Consider the following 25,978-nt stretch of genomic DNA (forward strand, 5'->3'; position numbering starts at 1 on the left):
AATGGAGATCAACGAAATGTATATATGACTAGCAATTGAAAATGCCAAAATAGTTAAAATGTGCTAATGAGTTAAGAAGCAAGTACAACTATAATGTGCAAGTGTAATGAATATATATATATATATATATATTCATTTCAGAATTCATTGTTCATTGCATACTACTATTGAATTATAATACATTGTTCACTTCCAATATCATTACACTTGCACTTTATAGTTGTACTTGCTTCATAACTCATTAGCACATTTTAACTATTTTAGCATTTGCAATTGCTAGTCATATGAACATTTCATTGATCTCCATTCACAATTTAATAGCCTAAGTCATATAAATGCATATAAATGCATTTGTTCACGTAGTGTCCAAGAAACATAAAAAGAGGACATTACAAGCTAAAGACTGAAATTTAACTCGGCACACCATCCATAGACTGATGGACATAGAGAAGTAATGAATAGGAGTTTAGGAAATCTGTTGAGAAGCTTAGTAGGAGAAAAACCAAATAGGTGACATCTGATTTTACCACAGGCAGAATATGCATGCAACAATGAATAGGAGTTTAGGAAATCTGTTGAGAAGCTTAGTAGGAGAAAAACCAAATGGGTGACATGTGATTTTACCACAGGTAGAATATGCATGCAACAATTTTGTCCTCTTTTTATGTTTCTTGGACACTACGTGAACAAATGCATTTATATGACTTAGGCTATTGAATTGTGAATGGAGATCAATGAAATGTACATATGACTAGCAATGCAAATGCTAAAATAGTTAAAATGTGCTAATGAGTTATGAAGCAAGTGCAACTATAATGTGCAAGTGTAATGATATTGGAAGTGGACAATGTATTATGCAATGAACAATGAATTCTGAAATATGTATGTATGTATATGAATATATGTGTATGTGTGTGTGTGTGTGTGTGTGTGTGTGTGTGTGCGTGCGCGTGTAATTGTAATTCCAATACCACACTGGAATACAATGAACCTTAACAAGGTTATGATTACAATAGATATCTAGCAGTTCAAATCTCAATATTATATGGTCGTCTTTGATTTACAATAGGGAATATGCATATACCTTGCGAGCTATCTTCGATAGACAATGTAATATATGCTGCTATGAGAGGACGATCCAATGGCAGATAATGTCGTCTCAAATATTCTTTTATATGATGTGTGCAATCTGTTATTTTGGAGCCGTCTCTAATATGCAATTATGAGCATGCCATGTATATGGTGTTGTCTTTGATCTGCTTTATTAATGTTTGCACTTAAAGAAATAAGGTTGCAACAACAACCAAAATGCTCTATGAGTGATATACCACAAAGAGAATGGGTCTATAAAATTAATAATCAATACACACTTCTCATAGCCGATCAGCTTTGCCTATTTGTAACTGCTGAAAGGGCATGATGAATTGTTGCCACACTGGTAACTCTTTCCACCATAATTAATGGTAAACAAAATATGATTAGATCAATTATTATGGGCTGCCATGCTTACAGATACAATACGATTAGTAATTAATTGTAAGGAATGAATACATCAGCCAAGTATCGATGGAGCATAAGCAACCATCATTAGATATTCTTATCACTCATAGTAATCATTAATGATTATTATAAGTAATCATAGTAAACATGAATTATTTATTATCCACAGATCGTTGGTGACACACGATCATGGATCATATCGATGTCATTCTTATATCTTTGAACATGATATTGAAAAATAGTGCTGTATGGATATAGCCATACATGATAGAATGTTCTGATGATGGAACATTATAACATGTATGTTTATATGCATATGGATGATCCCAACATGTGCATTTATCAGTAATCCTCAAAATGGATGTGCTCGTGTATGATGGTGTTGATGTGGATAATGAGACTAGTTTTCTGTAGACATCTTCTTGGTGCCGGTCCTTGCATATATCATTTGTAGTAAATTGACTTCATGTCTTCAGTTGATATTCTTGGAAGTTAATTATTACGGTTGATAACTCTATTGAACCAACTATTGTATTACTTGCATCATTCTCTTTTCCACAGGTTATTTGGCTGAGTAAGATTCAATTTTTAATAAATATTTAATAGATTGGGAAATCATAAATTTCAGTCTTTAATTAAAACATATATAATTGTATATCGCTTGCTTGGTATGGAGTTGAGGATATTACCATCTTTTTGTACAATATCCTCTAGAAGTACCCAACAAACTTAGTCTCTCAATTTGAAACTATGCTTTTGGGCAGACCATGTAGTCTCACCACTTCTCTAAAAAACGTGAACATCATTATTAATCTTTGTACAAGGAATGAAATGTGCCATCTTTGAGAAATTGTCTACCGCCACAAAAGAGGAATCATGTCCTCTGAGTCCTTGGCAAAGCAAGAATAAAGTCCATGCAATATCCTCCCATGACCTTCCTAGTACAAGTAATAGCTGATATAATTGTGTTTTCTGCTTGGTTACTTTTGCCATCTAACATAATCTGTAACTTTGCACAAACTTCCAAACATCTTGTTGCAATTGTGGCCCAAAATAATGTTCACTAACCAAAGCAATGGTTTTATTCTTAGCAGCTGAAGCGGGCATCCTTGTTCTGGAAGCAGAAGTGGATGCCTGTGGAGGCAAATGCCGAGGCAGATGCTTGTGGAAGCCAATTGGAAGCGCCTCCCAGGCACCCGGATGCAAGTGGAAGCCTTTGATAGGTTTCCACTTGCATCTGGATGCCTAGGAGGCCCTTCCAGATGACTTTCACAGGCATTTGGGTGGCTTCTATAGGCATATGCTTCTATTATTTGGTTAAAATCTTAAGACTCGTATCTAGTTTAGGCTTGTAGAAAAGAAAGAATTCAGAATTACTAAATCTGAAGGTTGACAATTATTCGTTACTCTACATATGGAGGGGAACGAGGAGATTCTGAAGGAAGTATTCCAGCTGATCGTGGAAAGTTTTTAGGTATTGAGTAATATCAATAACTCAACCTTTGGTAAGAATGTTAAAATTTTGGAAACAGTTGCAGAACTTAGAGCTTGTGTGATTATGATAGATCTTGGTTGTGAGGACTTAATTCTTGATATGTTCCATCACTTTTTGATTGTCATTAAAAGGAACCACAAGAAAAATGTTTCTTTCATGCAGTCCATCATGTCTTTTTGATCATTGAAGAGAGTGATGACGGTTCACAAAATTTCTTATCTACCATATTGGCTGATTTAAAACCAACACATGTCTTTTCTTTTGATGCTTGTAGTTTGGTTAACAATATCATCAAACAATGTGAATAGAAATTGAAATCGTTCTTAGCAAAGGGCAAGATTATAGAAGGAAGGAAAGAAGATTTGTTTCAGCCTATAGAGAGGGATGAAAACAAAGATAAAACTCAGTCATATGAGCAGCTTAACAGGGATGAAGCTGATGGTATTGTGGATCAGCCACCTAGGAGTTCAATGGAGTCTCCTTCCAGTATGACACCATGTCTTTTGGTTGATGATGCGATGATCCCTTCTTGGTTCGATCAATAAAACTCTTATCTGAACTAACTGACTTTTTGTCAAACAGTTGGTGCGTAATCACTGGATTTTAAACAAGCACTATTTTAATATCACTTCACTGATTTACAACTCAGGTGCCAAAGAATAGTTATATTATCCATGAAGTGGTGACTTCACTGAATTACCATTGTAATAATCCTTGCTTGTTCTGATCACAGAAAGTCAAACTTGGACTCGCAAAATTTCATCAAACAGTTGGTGTGCAATCGAGGAGCCTTAAGCAAGTACTACTATAACATCACTTTACTGATTTTCAAAACAAATGCCATAGAGTAGTTGTATTATAAATGAAATATTGACTTCTAGATTGTACATTAATACTGATATAATAAGAACAATCTGAAATACTGATTCATGACAGTAACAATAAATTATCATCTGTTGTTTGAGACACCATTGACTAGGCTTCAATATTTGAGGATTTACATAGACAAACAATATTGCAAGTGCGGTTTGGAGGAGGAAATACAGACCCGATTTCAATGAATGCAGATTTACCAGTGGTTGGGGAATGGACTATCCTTGCGGCTTCTGTATGGAGTCCTTGTTAGACCAGCATATGACTCCCTTGATCTTCTTCAATCTGCCTGTTGTCTCACCATCAACTCCTAACTGCTACTACTGCACTGAAAGTGACCCCGTGTGAAGTGTACCCCGTAGAATAGCTAGGTGTCAGCCAGCTGCTGCCCACTGTCACACACATATACTACTGTTGGTTCACTGCTAGGAGGTACGTAGACAGTGAAAGGCCTCTGTATGACCTAGAACTGGACTCATGCCATCTGTATCTTAGCTATGTGATGACTCTCTAGCCTGTTTTCTGTTCAAATTCCAAGCGACCAGACCATGTCCTATACGTGCCACTGTTCTATACTAATTTCTCGTGCCCAATCTTCTTTTTGCTGTGAACTCCCACCTGTCTGAACTTGCTGCCTGTGAGTTACCACTATCTGGTATGACCTTCAAATATCTATTGCTTCTACTTACTATGGAGTCTCCAACTTCTGGTACACCAATGTATCAATTCAACCTTCAGCTCTGAAAATGCAATGTGAGTGCTAGGTTTGCGTCCAGACTCACTATTTTCCTTAGGGGGTTTCTTCTTTAGGAAATATCCAGTCACATTTAAGCAACCTTCAGGATTTGTAAAATAATATATATTCATTATAACAATCCCAATGCAAATGCTTTCCTTTATAACTTCAAAATGAGGAGGGGTATGAACAACTTAGCAATGTGGGATAAAAGACTATTTTGTCTTTTAGTCACTTAAGTTACTTTTGTCATAAAGTGACTTTAAATCATAAAGTAACTTTATATTTGCACTTTATAATATTAGAGTGACTTTAATAACTTTATAATAACATTAAAATATTTAAATAAATCACTTAAGTCCTTGAACTTTAATATCTCTTGAAATACTTGTTTGATTGCCATGCTGTTTGAATTAGAAATCTCTCCTCATAATTCCCCATGTGACCAAATACACTTTCTAAAAATAGAAAGGGTCCATCTCTATTACTCCTGACTTACTATACATAGTATGGCAAATGAAGTCCCAATGATATCGAACAAAGGCCAAATCCGTAAATCCTGAATGTCGGAGATGAATCAATCCTCAGAAGACCCTCTAACCATCGTCATTAGTCTACGAGGGTCCAAATCCCTAAAATTTTGATGCTGGCAACAAATGAGAACATTATAGATGATTGTAGGGGTGACAAGGTATCTTCTAGATCAATTATTTGTGTAGCATCCCCTAAGGACAATTATCCTTATCATGATAAATTGATAATACTTTCAGCTAGCATAATATTAATTGGATAAAGCATAGCAATTCATTTTTTGAGATGGATGCTGATTGGGTAGTGAAGAATCCACTATTTAAGTTTGATGGAACACTTTTTTTAATCAAGTCACAGATTGATACTTATTGCAGCCAGTAGGTGACTGATTTATTACATTTGACAGAGGGGCATAATGCTGAGTACAAATCAGCCTTGGATAGTAACTTGGCTAATAGTATGGCCAAGGAGCCCATAGGTAGAAAGGAGAGTGTTGTTGGGAATTTATTGATTGATTCTTCTCATTTTTCTAGTGCCCACTATTACTTTACCATCATAGATGTCGAGCATGATGAAAGCACTTTGTTTGTTACACTTTCTTTCATGAAGGAGGAAGCCATATCTAGTTTGCTTCTTCAGTATGGAGTCTATGGATACAGTTCCAGGATACATGTTAGAGGAGCAGTGTTTTGGCAGCTAGATATTTTAGACATTCTACTTATTTTAGTATGGAGTGATGGGATATTTTAGACAGCTAGGAAGGTGGATGGCCTTTTTGTTTGTGGGACCGAGGAGGATCAGCCTATGGTCAGTATTGTTTTAGGAAGCTGGTTGGCAAGATATTGAGTTCCCATCTCTATTTGACTCTAGCAGTGCTTGTGATCTCAGTTGGATTGAGGATTTTCTCACATATGATAGCAGCACATGACCGGTTGATTTGATAGATTATGCACATGTAGTGATACAGGATCTTGGTATCAACATGATTGGTGCATTGCGGAGGTGGGGAAATGATGAACGGCTTCACAATTCTGGACATATTGTTTGTATTAGAGTAGCGCAGTGGCTTGGTGAAGTAGCTTCCTTGAGATTAATATGGGACCTTGGTATTAGATTGTGGGCTCATGATTTCTTGAGGGCAAGCAATCTCGAGGAGGAAGGACTTGTAATGTCCCCTTTTTGGGACATTAAGAGTTCTAAAGTCAAATTTATGAAATATTTAATTTGGATTATGAGAGCTTAGTGCAGATTTATAAAAGGCCAATATAATATTAAAGGGGCATTAATAAGAGACAAAATGGCTAGATGACAAGGAGATGAGGTAGAGGATGTTGAAGAGTCATGGCATTGGATAATAAAAGGAGGAGAGGTGGTTTCATTTGGGCATGCTTGGATTTGAGATTTATTTTTTGGTTTCTCTTTGGAGATCTTTGGGAAGCTGCTAGCTTTCTCTTGTTGAGGATCCTGAGGATGGAAACCTTCGGGCTTTTCTTAGGTGAATTGGATGTAGCCCCGATTCATCTTTGCATGGATTCACATCAGAATTCACATTAAGATTACATGTGCATTTATTGTTTATCTCCAATCCGACTGTATTTTTTGTATTTAAGTTTGGACTTGATTATTATCGTAGTTACACCTCCCTGCGAGACGGGGGGACAAGTTTCCAAGACGGGGGGATAGAGGGGCCTTGATTTGGGGACGGCGGGGGGGTGGGGGGGATCAGGGGTGTATATACTATACATATGGTACTTAAAATGTTACTTATGAAAAGATGTACTACAATTATACAGTATAAGATATAAAGATGTAAAAAACTTAAACATTGAACATTGCATTGAAGTTTTGAACTGGAACATCATGATTCATGATCAAATGACAAACAATGAACATCAACAAATGAAAGAGTGTCAAATTATATAATTTTAAATTTATAATATATATCAGTCTTCAGATATAGAAATGCAAATGTGAATAAAATTAAAGAATAGAAGCCTTTTGAACAAAGAAGGAAGGAATGGGCCCCACATCCCATTATAACAAAAATAGAACCAAAAAAATTTAAAATAATGCCTTGTTTTTAATTTTTTTTTAATGTCCCCCATCTTGTTGTCACAGGAGACGTCCCAACATCCCCCCTCGCATCCCCCCGCACCCACAGGGGACACAGAGACATCTTGTCATCTCCGGCAGAGGTGGTGCCACTCGAGATGCTGAGATGCCGTCCCCTCGTCTTGGGTGTGTCCTCGTCTCGGGTGTGGCCTGGTTTTGGTGGGGGATGCGTCCCATTTTACAATGAAATTTACTATTGTATTGCTGATGTATAATGCAATAACGAAATCTGGAGTTTAATGAGCATTTGTTGGTTATTTACTGGTTCATTTTTGGTTAATTGTGCTGGTTTATTTTGTATAAAATATGTTTGTATTCTGAAAATTTTTTGAGGGAAAAAAACTGGGTAATTTTCGACTGGGAGATTACATGCGCTCCATGTTTCTTCTCACTGCAAACCAAAGCCTGGATATTCGAATCATAGAGGGTACATCTAGATTTTAAAGAAAGGAATGACCTTTTGAATGATTACTTATCAAATAAGGTGTATTGGCAAACATTGACTATGTTCACAGGAGAGACTTTACAACATTCAATATCTTGTTAGTGTAGTTTTTGTATTTCCTAGTGGGTTATCTATTTTTCCCTATATTGCTAAGTTTTTCCTACACTTTTAATAATCTTGCTTAGGTTAATAAAGCATGTCTTATTTAGAAAGTGGTTGCGAGGTGTCACCTTCCTACATGTGAGCATCCATTAGCTATCTTAGGAAGATACTTTGCTATCTTTAGTCCGATAGAGGGTTGCTGCTCATTGGTCGGTGTTGCCACCTCCTCCTTCCTAGTCTATATAAGCATGCTACCTGGCTTGTATTTGTGATCGATTTCTTTTGCATCCTCTTAATGCTATTTTGCTTCTAGCATTTGCATTACTCTCTTGGAGACTAACTCTATGTTGCTATTTTGATTTTGTATCATTTGCATTCATAGTTTAGAAATCTATTTTTTGCATTAGTTTTCTGGGTTATCAATCTTTTCAGATTCTAACATGGTATTAGAGCTTTTTTATGTGCAAGAGTAGATTTTAGTTTCCTTATTTGAGAGATTCGCAGGGGACTAATAAATCTTATTGTAGTTTTTTGAAAAGCGAAGTATGTTCTTCTCTTGCATCTTTGGATGATCTTGAGAATTAGAAAAGTTTTGACAAAAATGTTTTTAATCTCTGGGGTTTCAATCTCAAATCTGACAACCAACGTGCATATTTGAAGTTTTCAATCAGTATTGCAAGTTCCAGCATGCCATTGATGGACTTAGGAAGTTGATTCAACATTTGCATGTCATCTTTTGGTTGTTGGGGTCATTTCTTGGTTTTTGGAGTTGTTTTTTTATTGTTAAAGGTGTTTGATTTACACAACTACATCTTCTGTACATCACCAAGAAAAACGCTTTCTGGGTTTTGTTCGCAACATCGAAAAACTATTTGAGTATTTTTTAGTTTTTGCATGCAAGCTATATATTTTGCAGAATCGAGCACGAAAAGCTAAAGCCGTACCCCTCTGCGTTGGTAGTCGCAGATGTGAATGCAATTTTCAAATGCCTCGTTCTTGCTCATAACGACTTCGATTTTGACAATTCTTGTTATGACCTTGGCTATTTTTTTTTGCTCTATCCACAAGTAGAGTTGTTTTTTGATTTTCATGCATAAATTCTTCAAAAATTGCAGATTCTTTGTTGTGACTGTGCATAGTTCTCATTTTGGAAACTTCGGAGGATCATAACTTTCTCATACGACCTTGTATCAAGGCGATTCTTTTTTTGAAAGTGCATGATTTTTTGAGTAGATCACAGTGGTACTATTTGTTTCCTTGATTATTGTGCCCACGTTTCACTTTTAGCATATGCTCTTCATGAGGGTTTTGCAATGCATTGAAATCAAGACCACTTAGTATTTCTTGCTAGTGGTAGTTGTAAATGCACTAAAATAAAGTGCCAAATAATATTTCTTTGATGGGGGGTTCTTCGATTGAGTACAAAGGGGGGGGATTGTCGTGGTTGTTTTATTTTGGCATTTCTTCTCTGCATTTCTTCATCATGGATCAAACAAATATGCCCATCCTAACTCCATACAATTACTTTGAGTGGAAATCACACATGACAATTCACTTAAGGAAAGCTAGATTAAATAGGATAACTATGGGACTTGAAACTGAACTTGATAAAGATGAAGATAAGCTTAAGTGGTTTAAAAAATGTGATGAGGCATATGGAACATTGTGTTTGTCTGTTTCTCCTAATTTGTTATTTCACATTGAATCTTTGAATACATCAAATGAAATATGGTTAAAGCGTTCAAGCTAGAAACACTATTTGGCACACAAGATTCAATGAGGGGTCATATGTTGGAAAATGAACTAATTAGTTTAAATCCAGGCAATTTCAACACAATCCAAGATTTCTTCAGTAAATTGAAGTCACTAAGGTTGCAGTTAAAACAATGTGGAATTGAAAAGCAAGATGAACAATTGATTCTTAGTACTCTCTCTAAGATGAGTTCAAAATATTTTGTGTTTGTCTCTACCTTCTATGCTACTATGGGTGCACTTGGTACTCAATTCACCATACCATCTTTAGGTGATTTTGCTGTCAATCTCACTTGAGAACAGGACAAGCTAATCCAAATGGGCACTCTTAAGTCCTTTAAGTCACATGCCTTGGTTGCCAACCAAGGCACAAAAGAACAAAAAGGACAAAGTAGTAACAAAAATAGTAAGGATAAGAAACAAAAGAATAGCAAGGAGAAGAGGATTAGATACTAGTTGCTTCAAAAGCAACTATTGATACACCATCTTCCAAGGGCGATAAGCCTAAGAAAGAAAAGGTCCAATGTGCCTATTGTAAAAGCCCTGGTCATGATGAACATAAATGTTTGAAGAAACAAATTGATCACTTGACACACATTCTTGAGAAGAATAATATCAGTGTTCCTGAGTCAATCAAACAAAGTTTGAATGAAGGGTCTAACAAGGCAAAAGAAAACAACAAAGGGAAAGGAAAGGGCAAGACCCTTGTTACAGTTGCTTCCTTGCCATCCACTTGGGTTCTTGATTTAGGTGCTTCGCACCACATGGCTTCATCTAAGGAAGAACTTGCATCCTTGGAGTCATGTACTATGCCTTCTATTTTGATGGGTGACGACACTCCTGTTGAGGTGTGTGGGAGAGGATCTGTTGATGTGGGGGATGACACATTTCATGATGTTCTTTGTGTACCCTCATTGTCAACTAATCTCCTATCGGTATACCAGATCACTCACATAGGTTCAGGCAAGCGGGTTGAGTACACTCCTGATTCAGTGGAGATACATGAGTTGCACAATGATTCTACAGTTGCAGTTGGGAGAGCAGATCATCAGTCATGGCTCTAAATGTTTTCTCACTTTGTTCCTGATCCTCCTTTGACTGTTTTGCTCACTCACTCTAATGATGTGAGTAAATTATGGCATGGGCGGTTTGGCCATCTTAACTTCCGCTACTTGCATCAACTCAACAAGAAGAGTATGGTCACAGGGTTTCCTTTAGTTCAGTTCTCGGGCGGTGTTTGCCAAGGTTGCATTCTTGGTAAGCATCCTAAGGAAAAGTTTGACAAAAGTAAGGCATGAAGAGCTTCACAGATACTAGAGTTAGTTCACAGTGATTTGGCTGGTCCATTTCAACATCCTTCTTTGAGCAGGGCCCCATATGTCCTCACATTCATTGATGACTTTTCTCGATATACTTGGGTTTACTTTCTCAAACAGAAGTCAGAGGTATTTGATCATTTTCAGGACTTCAAAACTTTTGTAGGGAAGCAATCTAGGAAAGCCATCAAAGTTTTGCGCACAGACAATGGTGGTATGTCAACCATCGGTTTGAAAGATTTTGTACTTCAAAGGGGATTGATTTACAATATTCAGTTCCATACAATCCTCAGCAGAACGATGTTGCAGAACAGAAGAATAGATCCTTGAAAGAAATGGTAAATTGTATGATTCACTCTAGATCTCTTGCACCATAGTATTGGGCAGAGGCCATTACCTGTGCTTGTTATATCCAAAACTGTGTTCCTCACTGAGTCTTGAAGGGAGTTACTCCTTTTGAAGCTTGGAACGATCGGAAACCATTAGTTAAGCACTTTCAAGTTTTTGACTCTCCTACATTCCTACAGAGAAACGCAAAGCCTTGGATCCGTAGAGAAAACCTTGCATATTTGTAGGTTATCCTGATGGTGTGAAGGGTTATCGGTTGCTCCACCCTACTACATAGGAGTTGTTCATTGAGAGGAGCGTTCAGTTTGAGGAGGGACCTTCAAGCTCCCTTTCTATCACTTCTCCAACTCCTACTTTGACATTGGAGTCACTTGGAATACATGACAAATCTTTTGATGAGTCAGATTCACTTGCGTTGTCTTCTACCTCCACTTTCGATGCAGAGAGTGATTCAGAGGACTCACCTCCTTCCTTTCCTAGTCATCATTCACAGGTTGATGATTCTCCTCCAAATTCTCCATCTTCTGGTCCACTTTGGGCTAGACAGACCTTGCAGTTTGCAGGTGATTGGGTTGGGGATCCATCAGACACTAGGTAGACTTGTTCACAATTCCAGGATGCTCCACATGTCTTCATTGCTACTACCTCAGATCCATAGTCCTTTCATGAGGTTTCTGGTATTCTTGAGTGGGATACAACTATGCAGGAATAGTATAGTTCCTTGATGAGGAACCACACTTAGGATCTTGTCCCTATTCTCGAGGGAAGAAAACTTGTTTGATGTAAGTGGATCTATTGGACAAAATTTGCAGCAGATGGGTTAGTTGACAAACACAAGGCTCATTTGGTCGCCAAAGGATTCTCCCAGGTTCCTGGGATTGACTACTTTGAGACTTTTGCGCCAGTTGCCTGAATGAATTCCATTCGACTTGTTCTTGCCATTTTTGTAGCTAATCATTGGGAAGTACATTAGATGGATGTGAAGAGTGCTTTTCTTCATGGTGACCTTCATGAGGAGATCTACATGGAGCAGCCACAGGGTTTCCTTCAGGATTCTTCACTTGTGTATCATCTTCGAAAGTCTCTCTATGGCCTCAAACAGGCTCCTTGGGCTTGGTATGCCAAGATGGACTCCTTTCTTCTATTAGTTGGGTTCACTCGATGCCATTTTGATCCCAATGTCTACATTCTGCAATAGGGTGATTCACTCCTATTTTTGGTTTTGTACGTGGATGACTTTCTGATCACAGGAAGTTCTTCACCCACCATTAAGGTTGTCAAAGTTGCCCTTCAGGACAGTTTCTTGATGATTGACTTGGGCTTCTTGCATTGCTTGCTTGGGATTGAGATCTTTCAGTCTCCTTTCGGGATCACCATCACACAATTCAAGTATGCTCTAGATTTACTCTTGAGGTTTCATATGGCTGACTGTAAGTCTGCTCTGACTCCCTTTCTTTCTGGAGTCAAACTTGAGGCTCAGTGTTCTTCTCCACTTGTTGATGGCACTTTGTATCACCAACTTGTTGGGAGTCTCATTTATTTGACTCATACGAGACCTGACATCTCATATGCTGTAGGCATGGTCTCTCGATTCATGCAGGAGCCTCATGAGTTGCACTGGAAAGCAGCCAAGCGGGTCCTTCACTACATTCAGGGTTCTCATAGTTATGGGATTCACTATGTAGCAGGTATTGAGCTTGATTTGGTGGGCTACACAGATTCAGATTGGGCAGGTGATTCTTAGGATCGCAAGTCTACTTCAGGTTACATCTTCTCACTTGGTTCCGGTCCTGTTTGTTGGTTGAGCAAGAAGTAGTCTGCTATTGCTCTATCTTCTACTGAGGTTGAGTATCAGGGGGCTGTGAATGCCGCCACTGAGGCCATTTGGCTTCAACATCTTCTCATTGAGTTTGGTATCCAAATCAAATGACCATCAGTCATATTTTGTGACAACCAGAGTGCCATTCAAATCTCACGGAATCCGATCCATTATCACCAGACCAAACACATCGAGATCCACATGCACTACATCCAAGAGCTCATCCATGGTCATGTCATCGACCTTTGCTATTGTTCGACTTTCGAGTAGGCTGCTGATACCCTTCACTGAGAGCAAGTTCCTTCATTTGCGAGCTTTGCTGGCAGTGCGGGATGCTTCATCTTTTGGAGGGGCCTCTTCCTCTCACTCAAAGTCCTGATTTTTTTTGGGGGAATTTTATGTACATGGGTACCTCATCAGGCCTGACTTGTTGGAACCCATTTCTCCATCCACCTAAGCTTCGTTTATGGGGGGGTGTTAGTGTAGTTTTTTATTTCTTAGTGGATTATTTATTTTTCCCTATATTACTAGGTTTTTCTTACACTTTTAATAATCTTGCTTAAGTTAATAAAGCATGTCTTATTTAGAAAGTGGTTGCGAGGTGTCACCTTCCTACATGTGAGCATCCATTAGCTATCTTAGGAAGATGCTTTGCTATCTTTAGTCCGATAGATGGTTGCTCCTCATTGGTCGGTGTTGCCACCTCCTCCCTATTCCTAGTCTATATAAGCATTCTACCTGGCTTGTATTTGTGATCGATTTCTTTTGCATTCTCTTAATGCTATTTTGCTTCTAGCATATGCATTACTCTCTTGGAGACTAACAATCTAACTCTATGTTGCTATTTTGATTTTGTATCATTTGCATTCATAGTTTAGATATCTATTCTTTGCACTAGTTTTCTGAGTTATCAATCTTTTCAGATTCTAACATATCTGACACAAGATCACAGATATTATCAGAAGAATCAGAACCATAATCGCTACTAGAGATTATAACTGCTGCTTCCAAAGGGCACTCTACAACAGGCAAAATAATTTCCTACACCATTTTTCAGAACTTTGCAACTCTTACATTTTATTCTCCATTGTATAGGTTTAAACAATCCTATCGGAGAGACATTAGCTGTTACTGATAGATGTGTGGCCATTTCAACAACCAGTACAGAAGTGCTGCAAGATACTTTCTTCATGCAATGCTTGGCTAGTGAAACTGGAGACTCTAAAGCTTTGTGCCTAGCACTAAAAAGCACTTTTGTTACCTCGTATAATTTTGCTTCTTCAAAAAGAACGTTTCTTACAGATGATCTGTGAGTTATCTTGAAATGAAGATCTACCTGTTTTAGGCTACAAAACTTCTAATAGGTTTGAACTCTGAACGGATGAATTAAAGAAATCACTAGCCTGCTAATTTATCCTACTTTGTTCCTTGGAAAACAGTTCTGTTATGAATATCTCTGATTTGCTTTATGATTTCTATTGCTTTCTTCCATACTTGGAATATGTAGAAAATCTGCAAGACTCTGATCAGCCCCAACTTGTGAAGAAATTTCATAAGCTTCAACTGACCATTCAACTTCTCCAAATGAATTTTCTTTATTTTCACTATTTTTTATGTGTTTAAACTTGCTTGCAATCTTCCATATAAGAGTCTTTTTTTGTCAATTCCCCATCTTGCATATTATTTTCAGTGGTAATATTGCTGCTATATTTCAGGTGTTCATACTAACTCTCCATCTTTGCTCACTCTTCACAATAAAAAAGAAGACTAAAATTAAGACTCCATCACTACCCATAGCTACACCTTCACAACAACAAGCATTTCAAGATTTTCAATGGTGCATTTTCCATGAGTTGTAGAAGAGCTACAGGAGGCACCACATGTGAGACTATTTGAAGAAGCTAAGAAATGTATCAAGAAGCATAGGTCCTGGTATACCCAATACCCCAAATTTACCTACATTCGAGTGTTGGAAAGTACTTGTCCTAGGAAGCTTCCAAGATATCCTATAAACAAGATTTTGATCAAGGAGGTGGCAAGAAAATTACTTGCCTATGACAAGATTCAAAAGCACAAACATAAGCCAAGGTTGGATTCCATTTCAATTTTCGAAGTGAGACTTGCCCATCACAAGCAACAGATGAAGCACCAAAGTTAGATCTTTGAATTCTATGGGCTAGGATATTATGAGGCAAGAGAAAACTTTGATCCTTTGAACATGATCAAGAAAGCATATGGAAATAGATATCTCCACATTCCACACTTAGAATCATAATTGGAAAACTCGCCAAGATCTGAAAAATAAATTTGGGGAAAACTCAGCCAGTTTTTAGAAAAAAGTCGGCAACTTATAAAATTGCATAAATTTAATTAGAAATGAGAGGATACATCCAATGAGTCATTAAATGAGAACAAAAAAAAAAAGCTGAGTCTATATATATTTAAACACAAAGTAGGTACAAAATCGCATTCTCTTGAGGAAGACTCATGGCTAGAAGCAAAATAGTAAATAATTTATGTAAAACTAAAAGTAAGTACATCATTCCAATTACATCTTCTTCTTCTTAGTTCTAGTAAAAACTAAGGGAGAGGTAGAACTAGAGGGTCTAATCTTAGAAGTCTGCACTGGCCATGATTGCCTTCTTGCTCGGTATGTCTAATTCAGTGTGTGGCTTGTCCTCAATCCTAGATATAGCTCTACCTCTAGCTTCTCTTGGCACTAGCAATAACTACTCATTCAACTCAGTGTCATCCAGCATGAAATCAAATCCATGCCTTTCTCCATAGCTTGCCTCTTCAAATCATTGATGTCATCCTCTTCAAAAACTCTGCTCCAAACCCACTGCAAATGTGCTTCAAACCTGCCTAAAGTCCACTTCAAATCAATCGAAATCAGTTTGGAAGTGTTTGGAAGACTTTTCCCCTCAGCAAAATATAAGTGAAGAAATGAGAAATGAAACTGATTTGGGCTGTTTTTCGCCTTTAACTGCTGTTACAAAACTACGACCAAGTTTTTAATAAAAATAAGCAAGTACTCGACAAGTTCTTGCGAAAAATTCTGCGAGTTTTTGGCGGTAGTATAAGTAATAGTACATAAAGAGAGACTCTTCACATTACAACCGAAGGTCTCTTTAATTTCTCAAAACATTACTCTTCATATTTCCATATGCATGCCTTAATGCATGTCATAAGACACATGTCTCCATATTTAATATTAGAATTTTTCATAAATGTCCTTTTCAGCTGAAGATGACTATAGCGGAATTAATGCCTAGAGGTAAAGACTTCTATTGCAGCTACAAACTCCAACACAAATAATGGCCCAAGGGAAGACATAACCACTGTCTCAATTGAAAATCATAATAGAGAGGAGCCCAACATTGGATTAGGAGAATGCAAAACATGTGCATGGTTGAGAGACAAAATACAAGGAAAAGAGATTGTGGAACCAAAACCAATTGACAACATTGAAGATATTGTACAAAATTTTGGAGAGGAGAAACATAGTCAGCTTGCAGTAAGATTAGCCAAAATAATTAGAGATGATTCAGGGACTCGTGAAGTCCAAATTGCCATTCCAAAGATGGACAAGACAAGGGATAGCATCCTTACTCAAAATTATGAAATCATTGAACATGACACGGGAGCTACTACAAAGAAACAATAATTTAAGGAGGCCCACAATGCTCTTCAAGGTTTGCAAGATAGGATGATCAAGGAAATTGCAAAGAAGTCCAAGGAAGAAACTCCAAGATACAGAGTACTTCAAACATGTCTTCAACCCCATCCAGCAGAGAGATCACACATTTGCACCACATCTCACCCTTGAGAGGGAATTAATAGATACTGCTTCAAGGATGTCAGTCCAGGAGACACAAGATTGGATGGAAGAAGCTGCACAAGAGGTGATTGCCTTTCCTTCAGGATTTGTGAAGCAATATTAAGAACTTACAACACTTAGAGAAAGATTTCAAACCTTGGATAGACTTTTGGAAGAATTCCAGCCTATTAAAGAGAGATGTATCCCTCAATTGCAGGCAATGACAGAGCTTCCTGAGCAGCTGCTAGAGAAGAGAAAGGTGATAAAAGAAAATGGGATGAAGGATGTAACTGAATGGTATTTCGCTTTGATCCATAGGAAAGATACTTTGAAGAAAATAAGAATTGATTGTGTTATCATCTCAGGTTTTCCATCCAAGCAATAAGTGAAGAGGCCAAAGAAGTAGTGGCAATAACATTTCAGTTTGGTGAGAAAAGAGAAGAAAATATGAACTTGGAAATTTTGAAGGAAAAGTTGAAGATTTGCAGCCCCAAGGATAATGGAACTGTCAAGAGAGGGCAATTGAGAAGATTTGCAGTCTATATAGTCTTAATGACTTCAGTTCAAAACAAAACACCAGATTGGGAAAAACTATTTCTGCAAGTGAAACTGAGATGAAGATAACAGATTGAAAATTGCAAAAGGCACCTATTCCTCCAATGAATGAGCTCAACATTATCTTGTCCAAGTTCATTGAATTGGCAAACAAAGGAAAACATAGTTTGAAAGATAATTTGATGTAAGCCTAAGTGGCAAGTAATTTTCTTACTGGTTGCTAGATTAGGTGCTTAATTATGATTGGCCCATGTTTTGGTGCCATTTAATTAGCTGTCAAAACTTTGTAATTTTGCTATTGGTTCAGTTTGAGGTGCTTTAATCTCATTGGTTGATAAGGTGGCAACTAAGATGGCAAACCTGGTGCTGTCTTTTTTCTGTTTTATTCGTCTTTGTTGTTTTAAGGCTTCTGTCTTAGTTTGTTTTGCTTTTTTGGTGCTGATGCACAGTTCCTTGTGGGCTTTCTTAGCTGCTTCTGTCTGATACTTTGTAAAAAGTTTCGGGTCCTTTAAAACCTGTTTTTACTTAATCAAAATTAAGATGGCAACTCTAATTAGGATTTGTAGGGATTAATCTGGGCCATTGGTTTTGTTTAATCTTAGTCATTCATTGTAATTGAGCTCCCTATATAAGGCTTTCTTTCCTCACTTGTAGAGAATTGGATGTTGGAAAATTGTTGCTAAAATAATGCCAAATTTGCTATACTCTTCATTTGTGTTTTACATGGCGAGTTGTGATCAAGTTTGAATTATTGCATGGTAATCTACATCTCTCAAAATAGATTTGATTTCAAGTTGCTAAGATAGAATTTTTGTTTAAGCAACTTCGTTGGATGAAAGACCATGGTTGTGCTAGTCCTTCTTCAGGCTTTGGTGCAGCAGTTTCTGCCTCAATCTCTTCTGGTGTTGGTTCTGATTCTTTAGGCATGCCTGTCACTGTTGGTGCTGGCTCTATTCCTTCAAGCAAGTCTTCCACAATCGGGGCTAAATGTTCTATGGATTCGTCAGCTTGGGATGCTGTTGCAGCCAAGGTTGAAGAAGGATGGATTACAGTAAAAGGGAAACATTCAAAGCGCTCCTCTCCTTCCTTGGACATGGCCCTTAGATCCCACTGATGGAGCCCTGATTTCAGGTCCCCATTTGCGGGATAATTACATACTATGGCGCGGCAATTACATGTGTTATCATAACTGGATTTTTTTTTTAACATCCTACTTTCAAAACCAAGATTTCTCACAAATATCTTGCTATTATGGGAATATCACAAGCATTAGTGGAAGCAATATCTTTAATACAGATTTGGCAAAGTTCACACATGCGTTGTTAGCATTTTAAAAGGTTCTAATCAATCAGAAGTATCATCACAGGAGCATTTTCTGTGATATAGAATAACACGTTTATACAACTCAATAGGTAACCCATACAAGAAAAACACTGTTGTGGTGAATGTTAAAGCATTTGAAGTTACAGTTCCTTCTAAAGGGGGACCCTCCAGCAATCCTGTGAAGATGCTACTAAAGTGATCTTCAAAGAAAAGATTACTAGGAGATCATCTGAAAACAAGCAAATTTTGATGGTCGTGGAGAATACAGAATTATTGTGTGTTGAAGAAAACCTTGCGTATAAGTGAAAAATGAAATGCAATGCTTATCATCCACTGGAAATTACCGATGTCTGGATTTAGTATTGAAGCGATTATTATTGTTGCTTTATACTCTGAACATTCAAATATTGATTACGAAACATGTCTCCGACAATAGAAGACAACAAATTGCTTCTGATCACAGTACCAGGGTGGAAGTCTATGGATGGCAAAAATGATAAGTCTGAATATATATATATATATATATATACACAACCAACTATTTGCAGAAAACAACAAATCGAAGGCAACCAGTAAATGTGCTGTGGTGAATCTGTAATGAGCTAATATGAATTGATGAAAGAAAATTATAGAAAATACAGTTATCAACTATCCATTGACGATGAGTAATCAGCATAAATTTACAAGGAATGTCAAGATGAACTAACAGCATTAAAGGCTATTCTGCAGTAGTCGAAAGCATTCTGCAGCCCCTGTCTGAGGCAACAGTCCCACTTCCTGTTTCTGAAATGCTGGATTCAATTCGATAAACATGACATTGACAAATTAGTTGAGGAAACATTGCTATCAGATAAAATGGATTTGCCATAGTGGTCAATGATTGTGGCTCATATCCGACTAAGGAAGGAGGTCAATTTTCATTTATACTAGATCCCAATAATGCTCGTTCAATAGATGCTCTTCACCTTCTACTTTTCGTGCTTGAGGGAATGATCCCTACCACAATTGAATCACAAGAGAAATATTCTAAAGAATGCTTTATTGTTTTTACCTGATCTTGGAGATGTATGTGAATTTGTTTAGAGACCTATATGGAATATGCGAGGAAAATCAATATGCTCTACAATGAAATTTTTAGTTTCCACATCTTATAGAGCCGTCTAAGCATGAAAATATATTTATGACTTGAAATCATTCCTTGATGATTTATATCCAATTAATATTTTGTTGTCGATGCAGGTCTATGGGTAAGGGGAGTAGCGGTCATGAACACACCATGGAGAATGCGATATAAGGAACATGTTATGTCTTCAAAGATGAACACAATTTTTGGCAAGCACATCACGTCAAAGTTTTTTTTTTTTTTTTTTTTGTAAATAATAGAATCTTAATCAGAAACAGATATATCGACTAGAAACATTCCTTTCTTGGAGTGTACAAAGTCTTAACCTTGTTACTATATTCCGAACGAATACATCTTGCGTGGAATATGAGCGATGTCCATATAGTCAAAGTGAATACAATTGCAATCACAGTCAAATAAAACAACCCCAAATGTCAGATATCATGGCAGAATCTATCTATGAGATCGTGATGGTGATGAACGGCTGCGTGAATTCCTCACATAGATACAACTCATTAATTAGTGGTTTGTTTGATAATTATTTTATTGAGTCTGGTGCTTGTTGGGATCTACGGTTCCTCAAAAGAATGTTGAAAAAAAGGTTTATATATGGGACACAAGCAAAGCACAAATATGATTGAGGAACACTGTAATCAAAATTCATCAATAACAATGATTGATGGCCCTGACTAGATGCACGTAGATGACTTCGATATAATTGCAAGATTGGAGACAACTCAGATTCACAAATGAATATAACATATTGCTCTCCTAAGGCCATTGGAAATTAAAGCTTGTAATTATAGTAACAATTACATAATGGAACTAGTCAGGAATTAGTTCTCTATTTTGAAGAGTTGTGATGATTGGATGACAACCATATAACTACTTATTCATCTATAAATATAAGATATAGAATGAATGGAGGATATACACACAATTCATATACAATTTCTTTCTAAAAAAAATTCTGGCATTCTCAACTTTTTAAGCATTCGTGATATATGAATTTCCCATTAGCAAGGATCAAATGATTGAACTAAGCTGGTGGATTTTGAAGCATTGGCAAATATTTTTGTGTTGTTTGGAATTGAACTGCAAGGAATAGAGCATCATCGTTGAATGTCTCCATTGCTTTCAATTTTAGGTATATCGGTAAGGATTTTTATTTCATTTATTTGCAAAGTTTTAGAAGTCAAACACATAATTCTGTCCTTTATGATCGTTTTATATTTTCTATAAGTAATTTAATGCTGGATAAGTGGATTGGATTTGCAATAGCTTTTCAGACTTGATCATCACAAATAGTGTGAAATACCAAATTGTTTTCGTATTTGAGTCTATTTTGTCTCTGCGTGAGTTAAAAAGCAATATAGACTAGTTTGAAAGTGCGTAAATATAGCTAATTTGTCACGTCTTGGTAATTGAACTATTTATAGTTTGATACATTAAATTTGATAAAATTGTACATTGACTTTTATGATATTGACTCTATTACCCTCTTTCAAAGTTCTGGCACTGGTCATTAATTTGCTTATAACTCCTAATCCATATGTTGGCAACCATTTCATTTTTCTTCGTTGAAAGTTAATATATTCACTAGATTTAAGATCCATCATATCTTTTCATTTCAATGATTCAAAAATTTATTTAATCATTAACTTTTTTCTTATTTCAGCATTTACAAGTTTGAAGTAATCATATTTCGAAGTTATCATTCAACTTATACATATTTAAGCAAGTTTGAAGTTTCCTAAAACATCTTGCTTTTTTGGGGGACCCTTTTACTTAAATCTATCTGCGTTACATAATCTTGGATTTAAGTGATCGGTTCAGGATTAGGTGCACCCGCCTTGGCCTTGCAGAGCTAGGAGTGCAGGGAACTTGGATCCATTCAGTTCCGTCAAGTTGGCTATAACTGGTTGGATATTGTAGCATCGAGTTGGCAAGGCTTGTACGATTCCAATCTGCGATTTTGGGAACCAACACCCACAAGTTGGGATCTAAGGGGAAATCTTAATCTATTGTTCATCATTCTTTCTTGTGCGGTCTGTTGTATGATGGAGTTCTTTTCTTGACCGCCAATTTGTGCCTTGGGAGTTGTGAGTTGATTTGCTTCTCCCTTGTCCATCTAGGTTATGTTTTGCGTTTGTTCTGTTTCTCTATGTGGAGCTCTTTGTATATCTTTTGATGTGTGTTTCAGGTCCCATTGTTTACAAATCTGCTTTGTGTTAGGTTTCATGACCCCTTCCTAAATTTTTTTACTTAATAAAAAACTTAGCTAGACAAAAGAAATTGTGAATGCATATTTACTTGACTCGGTCTTTGATTGAACCACTAGCTACTTACTGATTGTGAGTCAAGCCATGCGTGGTCAAATGATATTTACATGCACTTAATTTCAATTGATACTCAATCTTTAGTTTGTGTCCATTGATGGGATTGGAGAAGAGGTATTGATTTGAAAATCATTTGAATATACCTTAGAAGCTTCCTTGTATCCACATGTAAAAGTAGTAGAAGTTAGCAAGTTTAAGCTAAGTGGATTCTGGGAAAATCAAAATATATTTTCGTACATTGTGAAGACAAATCTTTAGAATCAAATTGATGAGTCTTGAGAAATAACATAAGTCTGCTAAGTGATCTAGAAAATCACTTATTTCAACTGAGCAAGTATCTACAATAGAAGGAACCTTGAAGTCACCTTGTGATTTTTCTTTGCAATCTTAGCATAAGAAGCAATGAACCCTGGGGTGGTGTTCCTCCTAAATCCCAAGCGTTCTTGGAACGAGGATGCACTCGAGAACTTGGGATGGCGTTCTAGCATCCCTCACGGTGCCACCATTTTTTTCCCCTGCTAGTGGGAATGCAGGGTGGTTCTGACATCCTCAAAATGCTAAGGGGGACGCCTATGCATACCGTGAACGTCTTGTGGATGACTAGGCATTGCCTGTTACAACATAAAAGTATATTTATAAAAAAACACAATTCTTAATTGTTTCTTTCATTCTATTGAACCCCAAGTTTATGTGGGGCCCATATATGGTCTTACATTCCTTCAAAAGGTCTCCAAGCTTCATTTTTTTTTCACATTTTTATTTCCAATTGATTGCTACAAGAAGAAGAGTGAAGAGCTGAGAAAACTTCACTATCAATGTTCAAGTATTTACTATTTTAGTATATAGTATTTGACATTTTACTTCTTTATAGTCTTAAACATCTTTTCCTAACTAACATTTTGAGTACCGTATGTATAGTATATGGTATATACAACCCTCCCGCCGCTCTCCCCTTGCCGTTCCCCCACTGTCCCGAAATTGAGGCCCCTTTGTCTGCCCGTCCCGGAAACCTATCCCCCCGTTCCAATGTACCCCTGTCCCAGATGACGTTGTAACTATGATAAGAGGTGACTTTATTCAAGTGAGGATTGAATATTTAGTATTTCACCTTGAAACATTGAGTGTTTGATTCTGAATGTTGTAGTGGAATAAAACTCACATCAACAGTCACTATGAGCTCTGCTTCAGTGTTTCCCCTGAATTATGGCTTGCTAATTTTTCAAATGTATATTGTAGGCTACCCTAATGTGGGGTTGTGCTTTTTTATTTGATGGCTAGCTGTTATAGGTGGGCCTTGTTTGTTTTTATGGGACTGAGTTGTTTGTTGATGAATAATCTACTTATTTCTTGAAAGGCAAGTTGGTTGTAGTTTCCTAGCTTGGTCTAGTTTGTAACTTTTACCAGTTTTGACTTTTTGAAGGGTGTGGATCCTAATAGAACATTATTTTACCTATTTAAATAATTCAAATTAAATGAGTGGACATATGAATGATATTGTTTTGTTTATACAGAATTAAAATTGACATTTTTATGTAAGTTGACTATTTTTGGCATGTTGTCTGGTTCTTTATGCGCAGGTTCATTTTTTCAACTCTCTTCTTTGCTCAAAGTAAGGAAAAATTTTTGCTTTTTATTTTTGAAAATCATTTGCTCATAAGATGTATTTAACTTATTCAAATTCAAATCTTGAGTTAAATTTTACAGGTGAGAAAGTGAAAAGCATTCGTGGGAGAATTGTTGTGATTGTTTGGCTCTTTGTGATACTGATAGTTACTTCGAGCTACACTGCAAGTCTTACATTACTTTTAACTGTTGACCAATTAAAGCCAGATTTTCAAGGTATTTCTGAAGTGCTGGCAAGTGATGTTCCTATTGGCTTTCAAGCTGGTTCGCATGCGGGGGAATATCTCAACAAGCTGGGTGTGACCAAAGACAGACTTGTACCATTGAAAAATGTTTCTAGCTATACAAAAATGCTATTCAAAGGACCAAAAGCAGGTGGCGTTGGGGCAATTGTAGATGACCTTCCATATGCACAGTTGTTTTTGTCTTCAGAATGTGAATTCAGGATTTATTACGAGAAGTTTACATCAAGTGGCTGGGGATTTGTAAGCCTCTATAAATATTTGCATGTTTTATACTAGAAGCCATTACAAATTGTGGTAAAGAATCAAACATGAAGTTATATGAGTAGTGGACTGATTGGTAAAGCTTGATTTGATGACAAGCATTGTCTGATAAAGTTACAGGCAATTAAAAATAGAACAATACATTGATTAACTTTAAAAGTATGTGGAGTCCCATACCTCAATTATGCGAGCTTGTGAGGCCAGGATGTCTGAAGTTCTCCTTTATCTTCTAATTATTAAGGATTTTTTCTTGTCAAGTGGGGAATTTCAAAATTATTATTCAAATGGGGGAAACAAATGAAATGAATTCCTTACTAGATAATAAAGGCCTTTTGATTCCAAAAAGGAAGACATAATTAAGCATAATTTGCAACACACCAACCGGATGATGTGATTCTGTAAATCTATTCTTACAATTATAGTGCAATTATATTATGCATTTGAAACGTTCCTTGGCTTTAGAGTACTAGTTTGGACATTTGTCTTGGGACAATATTACAATAGTCCTGTCATGACAGTTATTATTTGTTTATCAATATATTTAGTTAGGTTTAGAATATAAATCATTAATAAACTCTTCGATTTGTTCTGTTGCAGGCATTTCAAAAGGGATCAAAGTTAACAGTTGATGTTTCTTCTGCTATCTTGGGGTTGGAAGAAAATGGAGAACTTCAACGAATTAATGACAAGTGGTTTGGTTCTTCCCCTTGTGATTCCACAGCTTCCACAGAATCAAATCAGCTTGGATTGGACTCCTTCTGGGGTCTCTTTCTAGTGACTGGATTGATATCCGTCACTTCAGTAGTCTTATATATCTTCTTTAGTTCCTTTCAAATGCGATCTTCCTAATTTAAATAACCAGCTTCTGTATATAATACTACTCCGAGAAATTTATAATACTAATTCTTAAGGTGGTCAGGAATGAATGTTTAACCATATGTAAGATGCGTACAATCAAATATTTATAATTTATTGACCCAAACGGCAACCATTATGCATAAATAGAAATACTTTAGCCTTTAAGTGAAGAATGGCTAATTCCCTAACCCAATTTTGAAGGGTAGTAAAGCTATATGTTACATTGTAGGCTTCTAGTATTACATTTAACCATTGTTTTTCTTGTGTACATTTTAGTAAATTAGAAATTAGAAATATATTATACTTTTCTTATTATAGTTTTAAGCTTCTTATTGAATTACTTTGGAGATGTCTACATTTTAATAAATTAGAAATTAGAAATATATTATGATATTATTCTTTTCTTATTTATAGTTTAAGCTGGTTATTGAATTACTTTGGAGATGTTCAACTTTTACTTAACTTCTATACTATTCTTGCTGAGTATGAATTGCACATCCCTTGCTAAGTAGCGGTCTCTTACTTAACATAGATTTGCATCCACAAACACATTTTTCTTCAACATTATTTCTCTGATTGTATTGCTTTTGTAATGTCCAATACCAAAACTTGTGTCTAGTTTAAATTTGTGATATTCTTAAGCCTAATCTGTCTGTTCTCTTCTGTTACTATGTCCAAGGCACCCATTCAGGTGCATGTATCCCAGTAACACAATCACTGCTTGGCACAATGATTCTCATAATTTCCCTCTCTCTTCTCACACCCAATTAATAGGAAAAAATTGGTTTCCACCAATAACTGA

The 25,978-nt window shown here is 36.6% G+C and overlaps 1 protein-coding gene across 3 annotated transcripts in view; it reads left to right on the forward strand.

The window, feature by feature from the left end:
• The window catches only part of LOC149573009 (glutamate receptor 3.3-like), a 145,735-nt gene extending 120,371 nt beyond the window's left edge, over positions 1-25,364 (forward strand). For all 3 annotated transcript variants that reach the window (XM_089814148.1, XM_089814150.1, XM_089814149.1), the window contains 3 exons: positions 23,767-23,798; positions 23,894-24,297; positions 24,916-25,364. In XM_089814148.1, the coding sequence (XP_089670274.1) occupies positions 23,767-23,798; positions 23,894-24,297; positions 24,916-25,167 (688 nt within the window). In that variant the 3' untranslated portion in view covers positions 25,168-25,364. The remainder of the gene's footprint in view (positions 1-23,766; positions 23,799-23,893; positions 24,298-24,915) is intronic.
• The last annotated feature ends 614 nt before the right edge of the window (positions 25,365-25,978 follow it).

The sequence above is a fragment of the Cupressus sempervirens genome, chromosome 2 (genome assembly GCF_028749045.1).
Source record: "Cupressus sempervirens isolate cs-2001-9-10 chromosome 2, ASM2874904v1, whole genome shotgun sequence".
Taxonomy (NCBI): Eukaryota; Viridiplantae; Streptophyta; class Pinopsida; order Cupressales; family Cupressaceae; genus Cupressus; species Cupressus sempervirens.